At 39.4% G+C, this 20,793-nt stretch overlaps 1 protein-coding gene across 1 annotated transcript in view; it reads left to right on the top strand.

Annotated features, from left to right (window-relative positions):
* LOC100770874 (ATP-binding cassette sub-family A member 3-like) overlaps positions 1–19,843 on the top strand; it is a 113,621-nt gene extending 93,778 nt beyond the window's left edge. The window contains exons 26-30 of the mRNA XM_027410318.2: positions 4,734–4,921; positions 5,594–5,764; positions 6,108–6,298; positions 19,243–19,316; positions 19,697–19,843. Coding sequence (XP_027266119.1) covers positions 4,734–4,921; positions 5,594–5,764; positions 6,108–6,298; positions 19,243–19,316; positions 19,697–19,843 — 771 coding nt within the window. The remainder of the gene's footprint in view (positions 1–4,733; positions 4,922–5,593; positions 5,765–6,107; positions 6,299–19,242; positions 19,317–19,696) is intronic.
* The last annotated feature ends 950 nt before the right edge of the window (positions 19,844–20,793 follow it).

Raw genomic sequence — 20,793 nt, 5'->3', positions numbered from 1 at the left:
CTCAGGGGTGCAGAAGGAAGGTAAATGGTAGGAGACCCCAGATGGAAATTGTGACAGGTGTTGAGATGATTCTGTGCATTCTACAAGGCATTTCTGGAAAGAAAAGTAAAATGTAAGGGGACATGTAGGGGTAAGAAAGGCAGCGTCACCTTGAGAACTAAGTTGTAAGTGTCCTCCAAGTGAAACGCAACCTCTCTCAGCAGCTTCCCTAGCACACCACACAATGTACTTGATGTGCGTGCAGACATTCATTAGACTCGGAATCTCCAGCCTAGTGTTTAAGAAGAAACTTGAGGATACCAGTCCAACCCTAGCAATTACAACTCTGAACCAGATGTGCATGGTGACACATACTTCTAATGCCAGCACTCAAGAGGCAGAGGCATGTGGATCTCTGGAGTTCTAGGCCAGCCTGGTCTACACAGTGTGAACTGTCTCAAAAAAAAAAATCTGAACTAGAAACCAATGGACACCCCAAATTAAGGCACTGAGAAAGTGAAAACAGTGAATCACCACTTAATCTGGCACAAGACTTCAGGGCTGAATCAAGGTGATGAATTTGATTCAGGTGCTTGCCGGGCAAGCCTGACAGTCTGAATCTGGATACCCAGATTTATGCCTGCATAAAAGATAGATGCAGTAGAACACTCATAAACAATCCCAGCATTCCTATGGCAAGAAGGCAGAGAAAGGAGAATGGCAGCTAGCCGAGTGAACATAGTGGTGAATATCAAGAGACCCAGCCTCAAATAAAGTAGTTGTTCTCTGACCTCTGTGTGAATTCCCATATTCATATGCATGCAAGCACATAGACACCCAGACAAAATAACTTCAGAGTAGAAACTCTGGGGGAGCCAATATTGGGGTAGGAAGAACTGAACCTTTAATGATGAATTGCTGGAAGGGCAGGCAGAACAAATCTTAAACTCTTCAGCAAGCAAAACAGAGAACTTCAATAGGAAGCTGGTCATTTGGCTGGTACTGCCATACTTCTGTGAATTTTATCTCCTCGGACTCAACCAGGTTCTTAGTGTGACTAACAGAGAAACATCCATTGGACAGCCTGGAGGAGGAAGAAAACAGGAACCAATAAACAGAGCATCTGTTCTGTCCTTAAAAAGTCTGCACATAGGAGGAATTATTTAAGCAGAGCCTGGAAGACCAGGACAAAGGCAATACTCAACTCCAATAAACTCCAGCCATTAGTCTCACCTAAAAGGAAGAGGAAAAATTGAGAAGCACCTACTTAAAGCATGCTAATTGATGAATCTACAGTTTCAAGCATTATATTGAACATAATTGGAGAGAATAGACACCCTTGCCTTCTTCCTGATTTTAGGATTTATTGAATTTTTTGTTTTTCGAAGAAACCACCTTTAATAGAATAATTGAAATAATACATGCCTATCTTAGATTTATGACTTAGCTCTCAAATTACAAAATAACTCAGCTCAGCTACTCCCTGACTCCCCTTCATCATTATGCAGTTGTACTTGACATTTATTGAAAAATTAATATGAACCAAGCCCCCTGAATGTTGGTGCCAGCTAGGAGGCCAAGACAGTCTTTGGGACCTCTAACAGTTGAGCCAGTCTTTATCTCTAGAGCACAAATGGACTTTGGGAGCCCATTCCCTATGGTGGGATACTATTGCAGCCCAAATACAGCAAGGAGGGCCTAGGCCCTCCCCCAAACAATATGACAGACTTTGAAGGTCCCTGCTGGAGGGCCTCACTATCCCTGGGGAGGAGTTTGGGGATGGGTTGGGAGGTTGGGGGGAACATGGGAGGATGGGAGGGCGAAGGAATGAGGGGATGGATATGTAAATATGAGTAGTAATTAAAGAATTTAAATAAAAATAGAAAACAGGAAACTTGCAGAGTACTTCATGTATATTATTGTGCTGAATACAATACCCATTGAAGCAGGTATATGCATAGCTATGACTGCAGGTGAGTTTTCTAATTTTCATTAACTGTAGTTAATCTGTGTTAAACTCATGTTGTATAGTCATCTTAATTGTGGCACTTTCACTTTTAGCTGTTCTGTCTGGTTCTTGTGTAAGCCAGTGTTTTCTGATGCTGAAACAAAGTTTATTTAGCTCCTCTCATTGCAAGTTTTAAGAGTGGTCATGGTGCTGTTACGTTAAGTTCTCTTTTATGTTTGGAATTTTTCAAAATAAAATGGTAGGAAACATTTATGGCAGTCTCTTATTTTTGTTTTCAAGTGATCAACATAGCTGTTTTGCCATCTGGATATGCGAATTTCAGTATCAGATTTATTTTTTCCAATTGTTCAACACTTTGTTGTAATCCACTTGTAATTGCTTATTAACTTGTGTACTCAAATATCTTTTTTGAATTTCTGTTACATTGTCTTTAAAACATAATGTTCAGGAGTAATTTAAGACCTTGAACAAAAGGGAAATTTGGTTTACTATAAGAGTAACTTTTTTTTTAATTTTCAGAACATCTTAAACTAAATTTGGGATCTTCTGGGACTTATTAGACAATGTGAGAGCAAACTCAAAGGCCATGTGTGGGGTTGGCTCAGTGCCCAGTGGCTTCAATGGGTCGATTTCCTTCTATTTCACTCTTCCAGGATGAGTCAGGATGTGACTAAACCTAACCTAGTACTTGTCAACACCTTCAAATAATTCAAAAACATGTACAGTGCAGACTCTTGTTCATTTTGGAATTCCTGATTAACACAGGCAGACTCTCCTATTTCATGCTTTTATTTTTCAAATATCTTAGCTTTTTCTTATGTGTATCAATTATAAAATTTCTATTTCTCTAGATTTTAATTGCCTTTAGAGAGATCACGGCTTTGACATTACAATTATTTATCAGTATTCTTGATCTCTTAAAAATCTTGACCTGTTAATTAGTTTAGATACCTTTTCAGCTCTTTTATATTTTGAAAGATTTCTATTGTTTTGGTTTTTGGAGACAGGTTTTCACTGTGTAGTCCTGGTTGGCCTGCTGCTCACTATGTAGATTATGCTGGTCCTGAACTCACAGAGGTCTTACCTGCATCTGCCTCCCAAGGTGTGCCACTACACAAGGCACTGCATTCAGTCATAAACCTAGATCTGAAAACAGGTGCTGTGTTCTTGACAGAGATTCATGACCCTGTTGATTACCTTGTTTAATCTTCTATCTTCCTTCTTGATCCTCCTGCCTCTGTCTCCTCAGCATATCCTACTGGCATGCACTACTACAACCAGCTGTTAGGCCTTGTAAATCCACGACACACCTGGGCTTCATTTATCTATTCCTAAAGACATGATTTTCTAAATATATACTTATTTTTAATTTTAATTTTGTTTCATTATAGTTATAATTTTCCAGTGCTTTAAGAGATATTACAACATGTCTTACATAGATAGTATTATTTAATATTCTTCCTTAAAGAATTAATCCATAAACTTAATCCTTGAATTTAAACAAATTAATATGTATTCCTCCACATCTCTTGAGCTGACTTTTTAGTTATTTAGCTTATTTATTACTCCTCTGTGTTTGAAAGTAGCCTTTTTTACTGTAGCTCACAATGCTTAAAATATTTCTCAGATTGTATTCTCACATGAGTTTGCATTGTTCTCTGAGAAGTTTGTTTGATAGTTCCAAAATAAGATATTGCAAAACTATCAGTTTTCCAATAAAATAAAGATTTGAACTGTTAATCACTTTACCATTGACTTTTAATTGTATAGTGGGTAAATATTTTGTCTTCAGGTTATTTATTTTCTGTAGTGTGTAGTATGTTAGTTTATGAGTCATGTGTCTAAAATAAGAGCAAGTATTCTAACTATACTTACTTGTATTTTAGAAAATGCTCAAAAAGCCATATTACACATAAGAGAACAATTAAGGATTCCACTGAAGCGATTATTTATATTGTTCTATTATTAAATAAAACTCAGGAGTCAGATATTGGGGTAAAAACCTGATAGATCAGAGAAGCAGCTGATAAGTGAACAATGACCTCTTCTCTCTCTCTCTTTCCTCGATCCAAAGGGGCCCACACATCTTTTTAAACCCCTCCCTATTACTTCTTGTGTCTCTCTGTATGCCCTGGGTCCTCCAAATGGCTAGTTCTGGTCATCTCTGTCCTCTGATTAAAGGTAGACATTATTGTCAGTCTCAGGGGTGTCAGAGTATGATCAAAACATCCCACAACACTCCAGCCACCCATTTATCATCACACCTAAGAAGTCAGGGTATCACTAAATCTAGATATTGACAATCACCCTGGCACCTCTATAGCAGGCTTTACTCTTGATAGCCTAATGTTCCTCAAGACAGAACAAATGAAGGTTTATTAATGAAAAAGTTTGTTAATCAAAAACATTCATTTACTTGTTGAGGGTAGACTTCACACTACTGATTAAGCTTACAAAGACTATAGGTTGAGCGATGGTAGACCAGTATCCTCCAGACAAATAAACATGTACTGCTCTAGTTCTAATGTCAGCTTATAAAAGTTATCCTGGGCACTTGCATGAAGGCGCATGAAGTTCTCATGCCTTAGAATTCCAATACATGCAGTCACCCTAGCCATGTGATTCTGTGACCATTGGAGGATACAAAACTCTTTGCTAGAAGTGTATCAATTTGTCCCAGGGCCATAGGCCAGAAAACTTTGAATTTTTTTTATATTATCCACATTCACTGTGTGTTGCCCAGTGAGATAGCTGTCTCATCTCTGTCAATATTCTCTTATTTTAGGTAAGGTCAAAAATTGGCTATTGTCCACAATTTGATGCCTTGCTGGATTACCTGACTACTCAGGAGATATTGACCATGTATGCCAGGGTGTGGGGGATTCCAGAAAAAAATATTAGAGCCTATGTGGACAACTTGTTGGAAATGCTGAACCTACAATCACAAGCTGAGAAGTTTATTTACACTTTGAGGTAAGCTCACATGCTAGTGTTCCCATTGCAGAAGTGTTCTGACATCTTCCGTGTTTGGGGTCTGACATGTTTAGAATGAATTGCCAGCAGTCTAACCAAGCTCCGTTACAGACAGGCAAAGACTGAAGTACTCAAGTGTTCTGCAATGAAGTAGAGCATAGGAGCAGCACACTTTTTGTTTGCAGAGATAAACTCACAAATCTGGTCCAATTTGAATACTAGCCAGTGAATTAGAAAAGTGTCTCTCTTCCTGACTTGGCTGTGGTTCTTTGTCTCCTCATAAAAGACAAAGATGACATTCTCTGTATTGTTCTGGCTGGCTGCCATGTGGCTTATATGTTAGCAAATCCCAAGGAACTGTGAGAATAAGAATCTGAATTTACTGGTAGTATAGCTAAAACTAAATTAGATTTTAAAAAGCCATCATTCTGCATTGCAGATGAAAGTGAATTGCTGTATATGGTTGGGTTTGGTCTCATGTCCTAACACAGTCACATGTAACCAACCCTTTTTAATGTTTTTTAGCAACTGTTTCCAGGTACTCAGCACTTTTGAAATCTTGGCAATTTTTTTCCCTGTAAATAAGTGTTAATTAGATGTGTGATCTACTAAACTACTGTAATGTAAAGCTGCATGTGCTTCCTCTTTTTGTTTCCCTTCCTGACTCTGAAGTGGAGGAAACAAACGCAAGCTGAGCACCGCTATTGCCATAATGGGAAAGTCATCAGTCGTCTTCCTAGATGAGCCGTCCACTGGCATGGACCCATTAGCCCGGCGTATGCTCTGGAACACAGTGACAAGGACACGAGAGAGTGGCAAGGTCATCGTCATAACCTCTCACAGGTGTGGCTCACAGGGGTTATGGGCAAAATTCTATGACTATGAGAGGGAAATATCTGGGGCCAGGAATAGTGTATAGAAAATTTGCCTGAGTATATGAGCTTCTTATGGGTAGAATTATAAGAAATGTTTGAATATATAAGGGAAGGATATTCACGAGCTGTTCCATTTGAAGATTTGGTCTTCTACTGTTTTGAATTTTAAAATGCCTCCATTCCCCATGGCCCTGATAATAGGCAAATGAAAATTATTTCTTCAAAGAGGGTCACAAAATATTGGGTTATCTAAATATCCTCCAACAGAGATAATTTTGCACTTATGTCCTTCTGGCATCTTGTTTTTCTAGTATGGAGGAGTGTGAGGCTCTCTGTACCAGGCTAGCCATCATGGTGCAGGGAAAGTTCGTGTGCCTGGGTAGCCCTCAGCATCTCAAAAACAAATTTGGCAATGTTTACACCATGAATATCAAGTTCAAAACTGGCACTGATGGCGATGTAATAATGGATTTTAAAAATTTTATTACCAAGGTTTTCCCAGGTAAGTTGGGTCAGGTTAACTTTGCCAGTTAATTCATGTCTGTTGTCTCACCATCTCTCTGCTGTGTGCCTCAGTTTCCCATGAGCTTTTGTTTTGTCTGTTCTTTGCTGGGGGCGGGGGATGTTTGTGTCTGTAACTATTTCTGTCTATTTATGCAAAGTGTTCAGTCTCTTATGTGAGTGAGTCAGATAGTTATCCATATGAGCTGGAATATGATTTACTATCTGAAGTCACAGAATTTAAAGTTTGATGGTTTGGGTTTTGTTTTTTTTAAAGCAATATATTCCAATTTTTAAATATATAATCCACATTAGTCTGCTAGGACTGACTCCCATAGCAAAATAACACAGAATGGATGGCTTAAAAAGCATTTATTTTCTCACAGCTTTGGAAGTTAAAGTCAAGCTGCCAGCAGCCCTGTTTCTTCTGAACCTTCTCTGGCTTACACTGCAGACAGCATCTTCCCCCACTTTATTCTCATAGGTTGTTTTCTGTATTTTTTTTTTTGCATTTTCCTGGTGCCATGGTGCACCAGTCATAGTGGATTAGCAATGTCACACTTACAATCTCAATTAAACTCGATTACCTCTGTAAAGGCCATATCTCCAAAGTCTCCTGGAGAATTGGGATTTCAATTTATGCATTTTGAAAGAGAAAACTTCAGGCCATAACATCATCTATGAAAAATATTTTTTGTCTTGTATTAGAAATTGTAACTCTAGTAGGGTTTCTTTCCTCTCAAGAATTCTGTCCCTGATGTTGGTTGGTCTTAAAAATCTGATGACTCAATGACAAGAAATTTATAAATGTTATGACTAATGAAATATTTATTTGATAAGAAAAATTAAAGAAAAAGAATTCTGTTTCTCTATGTTACATTCAGCAAGAACCTATCTGCTAGCCACATGGTACAGTGCACAGACAGCAACATGCTATTCCTGCTTTAAGTTTCTTACCTCACTCTCCCAAACTGAAAAGCATAATCCTAGCAAGGATTTTAACATGTGTGGGTTTTTAATCTTCATTTCTACTTTACTGGGCTGTATAAAACATAACAGAAATTCCTCTTGAGTTAAGCTAGGGATTTTGTAACATTTTAGTCTAAAGAAATAGGAAATAACAGAAGAGAAATTGGGACCACCAAGTAAAGGAATAGTAGAGTAGATGTGGAGAATTGTGTGGGGAAATCGTCACCTATGCATTGGTCATGGCAATAGTGATGTGGTATGAAAATGCAGGTGCATATGTCCACAAAGTTAAATATCTGCTTATGTGTTCATTTGGCAAACATCTTTAGTACTCATTTTATCAAAGTTTTATTTTCTGTGGTGCTTTGGGATCCAAGAAGTTTGTTTACTGTCTGCTGTTCTGTAGGAGGAATACCAAATACTAATCCTCCTGAAGGATGTGGACACACATGTCTTATGGGAATGTGGCTTTGAGAAAGGTCTTAAGTGTAAGGTGTCATTTCCCAGTCCTTCCTGATATTATTCTGAGCAAATAGCTATTATATGTGACAGCAAAAGAAGGGAACTGATGTTGAATGTGCACATAAAAATAAGAAATAAAAATTAGCCAAAGGGCAGTTGGAGTAAGAATCTCTAAAACGGGTTACCATAAGAAAGCAGGTATTTTTAGCATATAAATTTTATATAATCTCAAGTAAATTTAAATGGCCATATATTCATTTTGTAAAAATGTCACAAGTAGATGATTCTTTTCTTCAATATAGATTTTATCTCTGAAAAGCATTATGGGTGAAATTAAACTAGAGTCTTGTAAAATTACAACAGAAAGTTTTAATGCAACAATATGCTCAAAAATAAAACTAGAATATTCTCTCTTAGCCCCCAAATAAGAGATTAATAAAAAGGGAGGAAAAACAAAAGAAATGAAATGGGAAAGTAAGCCATTAGAAAATAGGAATCCTAGAAGCTAACTGCTGTGTCATTGCTGGGATTTGAGTTGATACCTTGGGCTGTCTCTGGGGAGCACACACTGAGAGGATCACATAAAGGCAGGGCCTTCAAAGATGGACAAAAGTCACTCCTCAACAGTGCCTTCTAACTCCAAGCAGAAACAAACACAGTTGTGCTCTGCAGGAAAGTGTCCCTTAGCCAGGCTTGGAATGGAAGGTGACTCAGAAGAGCATATGGCAGAGCTATCTTGCTGGTGTCTATTATTTAATAGATCATAGAAAACTCTCAGATATAAAGCTACAAACCTTACTTTGTCCTACTTCATTTTTCACATTCCTAAACTACAAAGCAATTCATCTCCCATAAGCACAAAGAATTGAAAAGATTGTGGTGATCTCCACAGAAAAACACTGCTAGTGAAAAGCAGAAACTCTAGCATGATGGAAGCACTTAAATACTATAAAACAGAAAAATATTGTCACACAACGTGAGTCAAAAAAGCTGTAAGTACGACAGATATCATGAAAGAATAACCAAGAAATTGGCTGACTAAGCAATAGAAGAGTCTACAGGATAGCCAATGGCACTGGAGAGGATTTTCTAGGCAAAGTTTCATAAATATATAACTAAAGAACAAACAAAATGCAATGTTCAAAGGAAATGGAGATTGCAGAAGAGAACAATAGGAAATGACCAAACAAATGTATATACACTATTGTAAGAAAGTAAAGTAAGGTAATGACAGTCGGAAGGCAGTCACAAAGGCCGATGAAATCAGCAGAGGAGAAGCAATACTGAAACTTCTCAGTCATTTCCCTAAAGCCAAAGAAGACAAACAGCATGAAAAGTCACCAGGAATGTGGAAAACCTGAGCACCAAGGCATATTCTAATGAAACCACTGCCCATTAGTAATGGGGTACAGAGGTACAGTGTGGCATCTGGGCCCTACTAAGTCTGAGTATCGGGTGAAAGCCTGGAGATTTAGTTAAACGCAGAGACGTCCGACTGCTTGTGCTGTGCGTCTATCCAACTGTACTCATCTCCCTCATTCCAGGGGAAGAGCAGCCTTGTATACACTTACAGCACAGTGGAAAAACTCCAGGTATAAGAGCTCGTGGAGAAAGAGCTCTTGTTTTCCCAGGTGTAGGGGGCGAGGCTGGGGCTGTAAATCAGGACTAGAAAACAGGATGTACCTCTGGCTGACAAGCAACTCTCAGAGACCCCTGTGGGGGCTGGGACCCAACATCTCCCCCTTCTTTATATATAAATTAACGCCATGATAAGTGACCAGGACGTTGATGCCAACCTTACCCAGGCTGCATGATTCTCCTGTCTTAGGTTGGTTGGCATCCCCTTGGTCTCACCCATTATTGGCTGCCTAATTTTTCTGTAGGCTCAACCATAGTTGAGCTGAAGGATTCTCTGTGGCCATCGAGTGACAAATTGACTACTAGGCTTGTCCAGTGCCAAGGCGCCTTAGCCAAATGAAGTATATGATAACAAGTCGTATGGCTGCAAGGCCTAGCAATAAGGACCCAGCCCATTCTTTGACTAACAAGCCTGCCATCTGTAATCCCCTAAGGAGGATCTCTCCAGAGGATGGAGGAACCCAGGTCTCATTTATGCTAATAATTTGATTGGCCAATTGATGAGTATAATTTACACTTCCTACCTGGACTATGTTATTTATGGAGCTCTGAGTGCTAAGAGCCTCTGTTACTTCCCTTTTCAGTTTATCTACCGTGCTGGCTGTAGTTACAGACTGAGATGGCAATCCCAGATACAGTGGCTGCTATAGCAGCAACAGCAATAGCTGCAATCACCCCAACAGTGATCCCAAAGTCTCTTTTTTGTCCATCAACTTGTAAGATGGCCTGCTTGTTGAGAAACTGAAACTCTGGAACCCACTGCCTCCTTTCTTTAGCAGATTGTAGATTCGATAACATTAAGGGTCAGGAATACTGGTTCTGAGTGTTTCACTCAAACTGGCTTGGGCAGGCTCCCACGGTCTCAGGCCCTGCTTTTCTCTGCTCCATGTATCTCACCAAATGTTCTGGCAGCCATCGGGTCTTCTCCACTGTCTATGTGTATTATGTGAAGACTGGGGACATTACTCCCCCTTTTTATTTTTTGAAGTTAACATTTTCATGGATCTATGAGCACGCTCCACAACTTCTCATCCCTGAGGATTACAAGGAACACCTGTTTTGTGATCAATTTTCTATTGAGTACAAAATAGCTGAAATGCCTTACTAGAATATCCAGATCCATGTTGTTTTTTATCATTTTTGAAACTCCATGTAAGCAAAACATTTTAAACAATGACTTATCATATGTTTAGAAACCTGAATACCTATCAACTGCCATGTGCACATATTGCCAAATTCTGTAATGATTAACATCCATTTGCCATAAATGATTAGGAAGTAGGCTTCAAGGGTTCACTCCTAAATTAGTCACAGGTAGATACTGTGGGCACACTTTGAATTGTTTGATGATTTGGCCAGCAGTCTCTCTGGTTAAGCCAAATTGTTTTCTTAAACTTTTGTTGTTTTGATGATGAAAGTTATGAGACACTGAGTTTTCTCTGAGACAAATCGACCACTTTGCCAATCAGTCCATTGACTTGTTCCCTTTAGTCAGCAGGCAGGGAAAGGCCTGAATGGGCTTCCAATGTGACCCACAAAACATGGCAATTTTCTTAGGTGAATAACATTTTGAATTTGCTCAAATAATATTTTAACCTGCTCATTATTGGTTCCTATGCACAGAACTGTCTCTATCACCTGAAGAGCCTTAAAGACATAGTGACTATCAGTATACAAATTAAATGAATCATTTACTAGGAGCTGAAAGACCATTGCAACAGCTCATAATTTGACTATTTGAGGTAAAGCTGGAGTCGTCTGCTCTACATATTTTTTTCCATCAATGACATAAACTGTTCTTTTATTATAAGAACCACCAGTAAAAACTAACACAGCATTTTTTATAGGACTGCTCTTTACAATTTTGGGGAATGTAAAAAGGATGCATTAGAGTAAATTGTAATGGCCTATGAGGTGGAAACTTATTATCAATTCTCCCTGAAAACTGAGCAAAGGCAATTGCCCATGAATCACTGTTCAGAAATAACCAATCAACCTGTTGCTTGGTATAAGGGACATGTATCATATTTGGTTCTCTGTCAAAATATCATCTAGACTCCATACGGCATTTTTACACCATATAGGATACTGTTTCAAAGTAAGGATTTAATATTTTTGCTGGGAAGACAGCATACACTTTTCATGGTTTTGTACTGTTAACATCTATTGATGTTGAGTAGAAGAACTCATCTACCCTTCTTTTGTTAACTGTTGGGGTGGATTGGAATCTCCATCTCCTTTTAGAATTTTATTTAAAGGTTTTAAATCATTACTAGATGCCCCCAAAAACGGATGTAACCATAGAATATTTTAACAACTTCTAAGAAAATCACTCAAAGACTGTCAACTATCCTTTTTAATCTCTATCTTTTAAGCCTTAATTTATTTAAAATACAACATAAGTCCCAAACAATTTTTGAAAATTAAAGTTTTTTAGCTGTCTTTTCTACTCTCACCTGTGAAGCTCTCATTAGCTGACAAGACTTCATTTGTAGCTTAGCTGACATAGCCTAATTTGCATCTACACTGACACCATTCCAGGTGGGGGTGGCCTAATAAGAGCAGCTGTTTTGAGGCTTTTTCTCAAAAACCTTTTTCTAAATCATGTATTAACTTCTATTTTTAGATTTTCTTTTTTAACCGATAAATTTTTAGGAAGATTTTTGCAACCTCTCCTTTGTCAAACCCTATAGAATCATCTGCATAGATTTCTTTTGATCCTAAGTTAACGCCACAGGCTTTTGCTATTTTTTCACCCCCTGGCTCTGAGGACTCAAATCGCCAATTTTTTCTGTTAAGACATTGACTGACTGGATGCTCTTTTTAACTATATTTAAAGCAATTTAGGTAGCTTTTTAACTATATACAAAGCAATTCAAGTATCCTTTTAATCATATTCAAAGCAATTCAAGCAGTTCCTTTTGTCAACATTCATACATTCACAATCACCTTTCATATATGTGAAAGGTGTGGCCACACCATATATGCAGAAACATGCATACATCTCTCATCTCCCCTTTTGCCTAGGTTATGACCAATTTGTTGAAATGACAAATCCTTAATTGAAATCTCTTGTAACATAGCAGCTATGTTATAAGATATATCCTTGAATTATTTTTTTCTTCATAAAATTTTATTTAAATTGGAAACAATTTTATACATTTTATTTAAATAGAAATGATATTATACATTTTATTTAAATTAGAAATGATCTGATTTCCTTCTCCCTCCCATCAAAATCTGTCAAGTCAATTGGGGCAGGGTCTAGGCCCTCCCCCTATAGCAACTCTTGTAACACAGTTTGTCCAACAAGCCCACACACACCTACTCTGAAAAGGTCACACCTCCTAGTAGTGCCTCTCTAAAACAGTCAAATATGAGTGCCAATGGAGGCCATTCCTGATCAAACCATCACACAGACATACCAGAAATTCTCAATTTAACACCAAAGAAGACAGCCTTATATCTTTGTACATGGAATGCTCTAAATTCTATGGGAACTCCTTCAACCATAAGATCAGGTCGGTGCAACTGGGGCAGAATTACATACAGCTGGCAGGGAGGCACAGGCTAGAGTGGCTGAAGTCTCAGGTTCGAAGTCATGTTAGATGATCCTACTCATCCTGTGTTCTAGGAGGCTCTTATACTCAAGAGGACGGCATCCTAGGATACACATAGGAAGCCTAGTTTCAATTCAATAATAAAATAAATAAGTTCTAAAAGGATGTGGGAGTAGGAAGTAGGACAGCCATGAATCCTAGGTCATCTTTGGTATACATAGTATCAGGCCAACCAGACTATATAAAAAGATCCAGCCTCAAAAAAGAAAAAAAAAATTCCCAAAACATGTCAACTGTGAGTCGTCCTTCTTTCTAGCTTCTTTAATGGGAAGTACTATGGGCATTTGCAAGACCTCAAGATGGGTCGGAGCTAGTATGGCAGAGAGTCCTGACAACAACCAAAATGGACAATCGTATGACCCTCAGGGGGATACTTGGAGTTCTTAAGGTCAGGGTACAGGCAAGAGTTGGAATGAGGGCATCACTTTGTTGGTATAAATGTGGGCTTCAGTCAGGATGCTGGTAGGGCCTCTGGTGTGTATTCTCCTTACTCTGAGATGGACTGGCATTGACTCCACCATGAAGTGAACACTGGCATTGAACTTGAGGTGACTGCTAGTGTTGGGCTTGAGGTGACAGCTGATGATGGACTTGAGGTGACAGCTGGTGTTGGACTGGAGGGAACTGGTGGTGTTGAACTCAAGGGGACGGCAAGTGTTGGAGTAGAGGTGACCGCTGACATTGGACTTGAGGTGATTATTGAAATTAGAATTGAAGTAACTCTTGAAGCTCTAATTGACATATCTTCTGGTGTTGTTCTTGGTCTTGGGGTGACTGCTGGTGTTGTTCTTGGACTTGGGGTGACTACTGGTGTTTCCCTTGGTCTTTGGGTGACTGCTGGTGTTGCTCTTGGTCTTGGAATGACTGCTTGTATACTTGTTTCTGCTGAGTGTCACATTTGAGTCTCTCGCATTTTGCTCATTGGTTGTTGAACCAAACCTTCACAACTGTGGGGTCCAAGGTTAGTCTTGAAGCTCTTTCTTTGTCACTGGCATTTGGATATGGGTTCTTTAAGAATTGCTTGTCGGTACAGCCACTTGTTCCCGAGTGAATGTAGTTCGTGTCCTATGTAGGCCTTTCTGGTTCTCACCTGTGAAGGGCTCTCAAGTAGTTAGTATTCTTGCAGAAGATATGGTTCCCATTTCCAGTATCCTCCACCTTGGACAGCTCCAACCCGCCTCAGGAAGAATGCAAGAGGGTAGCATCTTGACCCTAGCTGTCCCCAGGTACTTAGTTCTACAAGTAAGGATGAATTATGAGCATCCAAAATTTGAACAAATCCTAATTTTTCTATGTTGCCTTTCTTTTTTCACAAGGTCTTAAAACAGTTTTTGATTAGCTGTATTAATACTATTTTCTATACATTTCGCTGGCCATCAGCCACAGTAGCAGCCCTCAAGGTTGCAAGTTTCTTAGGTTTTGGCCCTGGCCTTCCTTGTCTTTTGCCCTCTGGCCCACTGTAGATAATCTGGGGCTGCTTTCCTGTCCTGAATCTTGGGCATAAGCCTGATTCCCTATTTCCTCTTCTGTTGGGACTCTGTCTGACCCAGTTCCCTTCCTGACCACGTCCAAAGCAACCTCTAGAAGGCTCTATGCCTTTCTTCCTCATTCTTTGCTTTCTCTATAGGTATAACATTTTTAACTGAAGTTCCTGCAAGGCAGCCGCCATCGCTAAGCCCTGAGTGTAAGCCAGTCCAATATCGAAAATTTTAATGAACTTGTCTATGTCAGCCTTCTTCCTGTGAGGCCTTGGCACAGCCTGGCATGCTGTACTAGCAATCTCATAAGCTAGCTGTTTCACAATCAAAGGTTCAACACTTGTCTCTTTAACTTTTTTGGATAATGTCTGAATTGGCCTAGAGACAAATTCTGAAATAACTCCCTAGGTCCTTGCCTGCTCTCTTTAACAAATAATCTTCCCCTGACAGACAGGCCTTGGCTATCTGCTCCCAAATTCCTAGGGATAAGGCTTCTACAGCAATATTCCCTATCAGCATCTGGGTGAAAACCGCTGTTGATATATAATGAACATAAGCTATCCTTAGTTCCTTGAACTGCTTCAATGGTATCAGCATCTGCATCTTGCTTATGTTTCTCTGAGTATCTCTATGCTCCTATATAGGAAATGTCTAAAATCCCTGAGCATCTCTTTCTATTTGCCGCTTGTCTGATATTAGCTTGCATTGGAGACATCTGACCTCCTGTGGCTGCCCACCACGACTCGAAGGGTGTCTGTTCCTTAGGCTGACCCATGCTTGTTTCTTTCACACACAAAGGAATGTTTCTCTTATCTGAGGGAGCCTGCAAATTTCTTATCTCCTGTGAGAGCGATTCCACTAAATCTTTCAAGCCTCTTAGCTCCTGCTGAATTTTACCACTGGGTTTTTGCCTCTCTGTATTCCCAGTTTAAAATGAAGGAGATGAAGACTCTCCATCCTGATACTTAGCAACTCTCTCTATATATTACATACTGTCATCATAAAATAGACCAGTAAAAGACTAAGACACAACAACAACAAAACACCACAGCTGGGAAGATGGCTCAGTCAGGAAAGTGTGTGCTGCTTAAACATGAGGACCTGAGTTCAGATCCCCAGCACCCACAAAAAAGCTGGGTTTGGTAGCATATGTTCTAACCCCAGGGCTAGCAGGACAGAGACCGGTTATTCCCAGAGCCAGTCTTGCCAAATTGGAGAGCTCCAGATTCAGTAAAAGACACTGCCTCAAAATATAGAGAGCAACTGAGGAAGACAGCTACATTGACCTCTGTCCACCACAATCATATGTGCACCCACAGGAACAAAATTATACACTTCACACATATACATGAATGGCTCTTGAGAAATGATATCTGGGGTTTTCTTCTAGCTTCCTCATACATACACACATGAACACACAGGCAGACAAACACACACTTACATGTGCTTGAGCTACTCATTCTGATTTTTCTTCTGCTTGTCATTAACTTGGCTTTTGGTCTACAGAATGAGCTGTACTGTTGGGTCCCAGCTCCCACAGGGTCTCTGGGAGTTGCTTGTCAGCCAATAACCACAGGTATATTCTGTTTTCTAGTCCTGGCTTACAGCCCCAGCCTTGCCCCACTAAACCTGGGAAAACACGAGCTCTTTCTCCACCATATTCCCAGCTGTAGTGTTTTGTTGTTGTTGTGTCATAGTCTTTTACTGGTCTAGACCTCACCAATTAGGCTTGGCTGGCTGGCTAGTAGGTCCCAGAGATCCACCTGTCTCTACCTGTCCAGCACAAGGATTAGAAGTGAATGCCACTATACCCAGGTTTTTTATATGGGTTCTGGGGTTCAAGCCTAGGTTCCCATGCTTATGTAATAAGCACTTTACCAACTGAGCCATCTCCCCAGCCTTTGACAAGGATATTTTATGATGACAGCATGTAATATATTTAAGAAACTCAGGGAAGGAAATACAAAACCAAAATTTTAACCCCAAAATGACCTTAGAGATTCAGAGTCACAAAAAAAAACATTAACATAAGAACATCTAGGTAGCTGGACATTGGTGGTGCACACTAATCCCAACACTCGGGAGGCAGAGGCAAGCGAATCTCTGTGAGTTTGAGGCCAGCCTGGCTTACAGAGTAAGTTCCAGGATAGGCTCCAAAGCTACACAAAGAAACCCTGTCTCAGAAAGAAAAACAAAAGAAAGAACACCGAGGCATAATTGTTCTCATAAGAATATGCAAGTGAAAAATTTCAGATCAATTGAAACTGTTGTTGGAGAAGCACCTGCATAAGAACTAGCAGTTCTGGGTTTATTAGGAAGTACACATCTGTAATTGTGGGAAGCTGAAATAGGAGGATTGAATGTTCAAAACCAACCTGGGTTACACAGTGAGGGACCCCCTCAACTCAAAAAGAAAAAAAAAGGCTAACTCAGTGGTTCTCAACCTGTGGATCTCTACCCCTTTGAGGATCATATATCAGATATCCTGCACATCAGATATTTATATTATGACTCAGAACAGTAGCAAAATTATAGTATATGAAGTAGCAATGAAAATAATTTTATGGTTGGGGTCACTACAACATGAGGAACTTCTTTAAAAGGTCTCAGCATTAGAAAGATTAAGAACCACTGGGCTAAATGAATGGTGTCTATCTGATCAAATAGCATATAGTTGATAAATGCTTTAGTAATACATATGATAAATAAGTTTAAATGGAGAATGCAAATAATATAAAACACTAGCCCCATATTCTCTCATGCCATCCTAATACTTGGCACTTGGGAGTTCATTAATTTTTTATTTAAATGTTTGGTTTTGTTCAACTAGCTTGTAGTATCTTCCTGTGTAAACAAATTCTCTTGTCATTTTCCACTGTAGGCACTTGTCTCCACAGATGCCACATAAGTCATTTGTTCAATGTTTGCCAATCACAGAACACATATATTCAAGAAAGAGTCTCATTGTGAATGGTGAGAGTAGTATGCTTTGTAGTTCTCTGTATCTTCAAACTTAAGCTGACATTTGATTTAAAAAAATACTGAAAAGAGCAATGGCCCAGAAATTCCATATCTAGAAACAGACTGTAAATGTTTGAATCACCTATGTTGAAAGCTATTTTTTTAAGACATTCACAACATTCTGACACAAGAAACAACTATCAGTAGGCAAATGGAAATAAAGTATGAGATGTTAATATACTAGGTTACTGTGGTGCAGATAAGATAATGGATTATGACTATATGTAACAACATGAATGAAACTTAGAAACAATGTTCTATGAAAGAAGTAGAAACCTCACGCAGCTGGACTGGGGATGTAGATCAGTGATGGAGACTAAAAATGGGCAAAATAAAAATATTGAGATAAATACAAAGAAAAATAATTGTGATGGGCAGTTTTTATTCAATTACATTGAAACACTGGGGCAGAGGCTGGAAGGTGTCCTGTGGGACATCTGGTTTGTTATTATTTGACCTGAATGGGAGGTTTTCTGTGTGGTGATATCAAACAATTAAGTTCTATGTTTTAAACAGTGTCTAACAAAAAGATTTGTGCAACAATGCATCCTTTATGTCTAATATTAAAGAAAATCTCACATCATTATAACTACATATGAGTTACTTTCAGTTTTTAAATCCAAGCCAATTTAATCTACAAATACACAATTCGGGCATAAACAAGTATGTGTTCAAAATTCATAAAGGACACTACTATTTTGCTTCTGACTGTACTAGTGAATTCTTTTTTTTTTTTTTTTTTGGTTTTTTGAGATAGGGTTTCTCTGTGTAGCTTTGGAGCCTATCCTGGCACTCGGTCTGGAGACCAGGCTGGCCTCGAACTCACAGAGATCTGCCTGCCTCTGCCTCCCAAGTGCTGGGATTAAAGGTGTACGCCACCAACGCCTGGCCAATGAATTCTTACATGGTTATAAAGCAAACTAACAGACTTTGGTGGCCTGCATGCTCTTTGGGTGTTTCCTTTCACACACATGGCAGAGAGATTGTATCATCACAAGAATATTGAGGCAGTGTCTTCCCAGCTATCCTCCAAAGCCACAATAGGAAGATGCATGACCAGGAGTATTGTTGCCCCAGGCCACGTTCTCAGCACTGGCTTAGCAGTAAAATCTTGTAATTCTAATTTTAGACCAGTATCTAATATTAGACATATAAGTTGGAAAACATATTCTCAGTAACTGCCATGTACTCCACATTATAATATGATTTCCTCAGTAATAAATCTTCTGAAAACACTAGCCATACTGTCTCTGGTGGCTTGGATGAGAGTGTCCCCCAGGGCTGGAGAGATGGCTCAGCCATTAAAGGCTAGGCTCACAACCAAAAATATGAGAGAGAGTGTAGGGGACAGTGTAAGCCATGCCTGCTAGAAGCTGGCTACATGTGTGCCTAACCACGCCCATCAAGGCGGGATCAAGGTGAGGTTAGGATGATGCGTGATAGGGTTTAAAGAGAGACAAGGCACATGGGAGCCCTTCTCTCTGGCCTCCCTGCCTTGCTGCCCCTGGCATGCTCTGGCTTGCGTTTGGCTGGTGTTTATCTAATAAAGAATATCTTAATCTCACAGGTTACAAAGCTCCTGCATTAAGAGAGTGTCCCCCATAAGGCTCATGCTTTTGAATACTCAGTCCTATCCACTTATGTATAGACCCATTAGTCTCTTCATTGTATATAATATTATGTAGATATGTAACATTATTTTGGCAGTTTTAAATGAAATTTGAAGAATACTCACTTGTCCTGTTTTCCTGTCCTAGGTAGTAAGTTGAAGCAAGAGAATCAAGAGACCCTTAACTACCACATTCCCAGCAAGGACAACAGCTGGGGAAAGGTGATGGTCCAAACCATGCACTAATGATAGGAGGGCACTAATGATGGGATACTGGGGGTCCAGGCAGTGGGCTCATGTCTGCATTATGGGGGCAGTCGCACATTTATGTTACTTTTCAAATACCTTTAGAACTGAGTTGCCTTTTATTTCTACCCCTAAATCCTATAATTAGTCTGTGTCCATCAAGAGAACTGGAACAGAGAACTGCCTGCTCTTAGTTTCTAATTACCTATTTCTCCAGCTTTCCCCTTTCACCCTTCTGAGCCTTTTGTCCTCTAATGTGGACCCAAGGGACACTGGGGAGAGGGAGTGACTTCTCTGGGCCAGTGTCTGGAGGGAATTTGTCAATGGTGACTGCATGTTTTCTGTTGCTGTTGAAGGTGTTTGGCATTCTGGAGGAAGCGAAAGAGCAATATAATTTAGAAGACTATGCCATCAGTCAGATCACCCTGGAGCAAGTCTTCCTGTCCTTTGCCAACACAGATAACACAGAAACTGGTTATACAAAAGCAAAAGAGGTGCCTTGAGATTCAGTTACAACCAGTGATTCGATGTCTTTGTTCAACTGTATTTGGGTTTGGAGAGGGACATGTGTGTGTGTGTGTATATATATATATATATATATATTATATATATATATATATATATATATATCTTTGTGTAAATATATTTACATAATAAAGATATCCCTGCTGGAGAAATGTATTCCCTTCATTATAGACTTAAATGGTCACTTGTACATGTACAAATTTAAAGGTGTTGGTGAAATATCCTGTTTTCTGTCCTACAAACATGAAAAAACAAAAAGGATGGTGGTATAGAGAGGACAACATGAATGCAATAGCATTGTGGTTTTTTCTTTCTCTCCATTTTTTATTCAAATTAGAAACAAGATTATTTTACATGTCAATTCCAGTTCCCTCTGCCTCCCCTCCTCCCCTGCCCCCCAACAACTAACACCCTACCTATCCCATACCCTTTCTGGGTGAGGCCTTCCATAGGGGGTCATCAGAGTCTATCATATCCTTTGGGATAGGGCCTAGGCCCACCCCCCTTATGTCTAGGCTCAGGGAGTATCCCTCTATAACATTGTGTTTTAGTGTCTGATTATGCATAGGAGGAGATAAGGACCTGGGTGGGGCAAACCATCTTTCCCAGGACATACACATATTCATGTAAGCACATGGCTAATGTCAAATACTAAAATGTCAGTTAAATAATAATTCAAATCAAGAGTCTTTTCACCAAGAACATGCAAAATCTAAGAACAGAAAGGAAACATTTTTAATAATGTTTTGAACCACATTCATTTGTAATCCTATCAAGAAGGCCAGGAGTTTCCAGGTTCTTTCCCTCTTATCTAAAGAATTAAAAACAAGCACTCACACAGATTTGCAAAAGTAGCTAGATACACTTGCCCAAAATCATGCATAGGCATAAGATGTAATTAGGGGATTCTCTCTGGGGAAAAAAAAAA

The sequence above is a fragment of the Cricetulus griseus genome, chromosome 3 (assembly GCF_003668045.3).
Source record: "Cricetulus griseus strain 17A/GY chromosome 3, alternate assembly CriGri-PICRH-1.0, whole genome shotgun sequence".
Lineage (NCBI taxonomy): Eukaryota > Metazoa > Chordata > Mammalia > Rodentia > Cricetidae > Cricetulus > Cricetulus griseus.
Note: the sequence above shows the minus strand (reverse complement) of the source record. Positions and strands in the feature narration are given on the sequence as shown.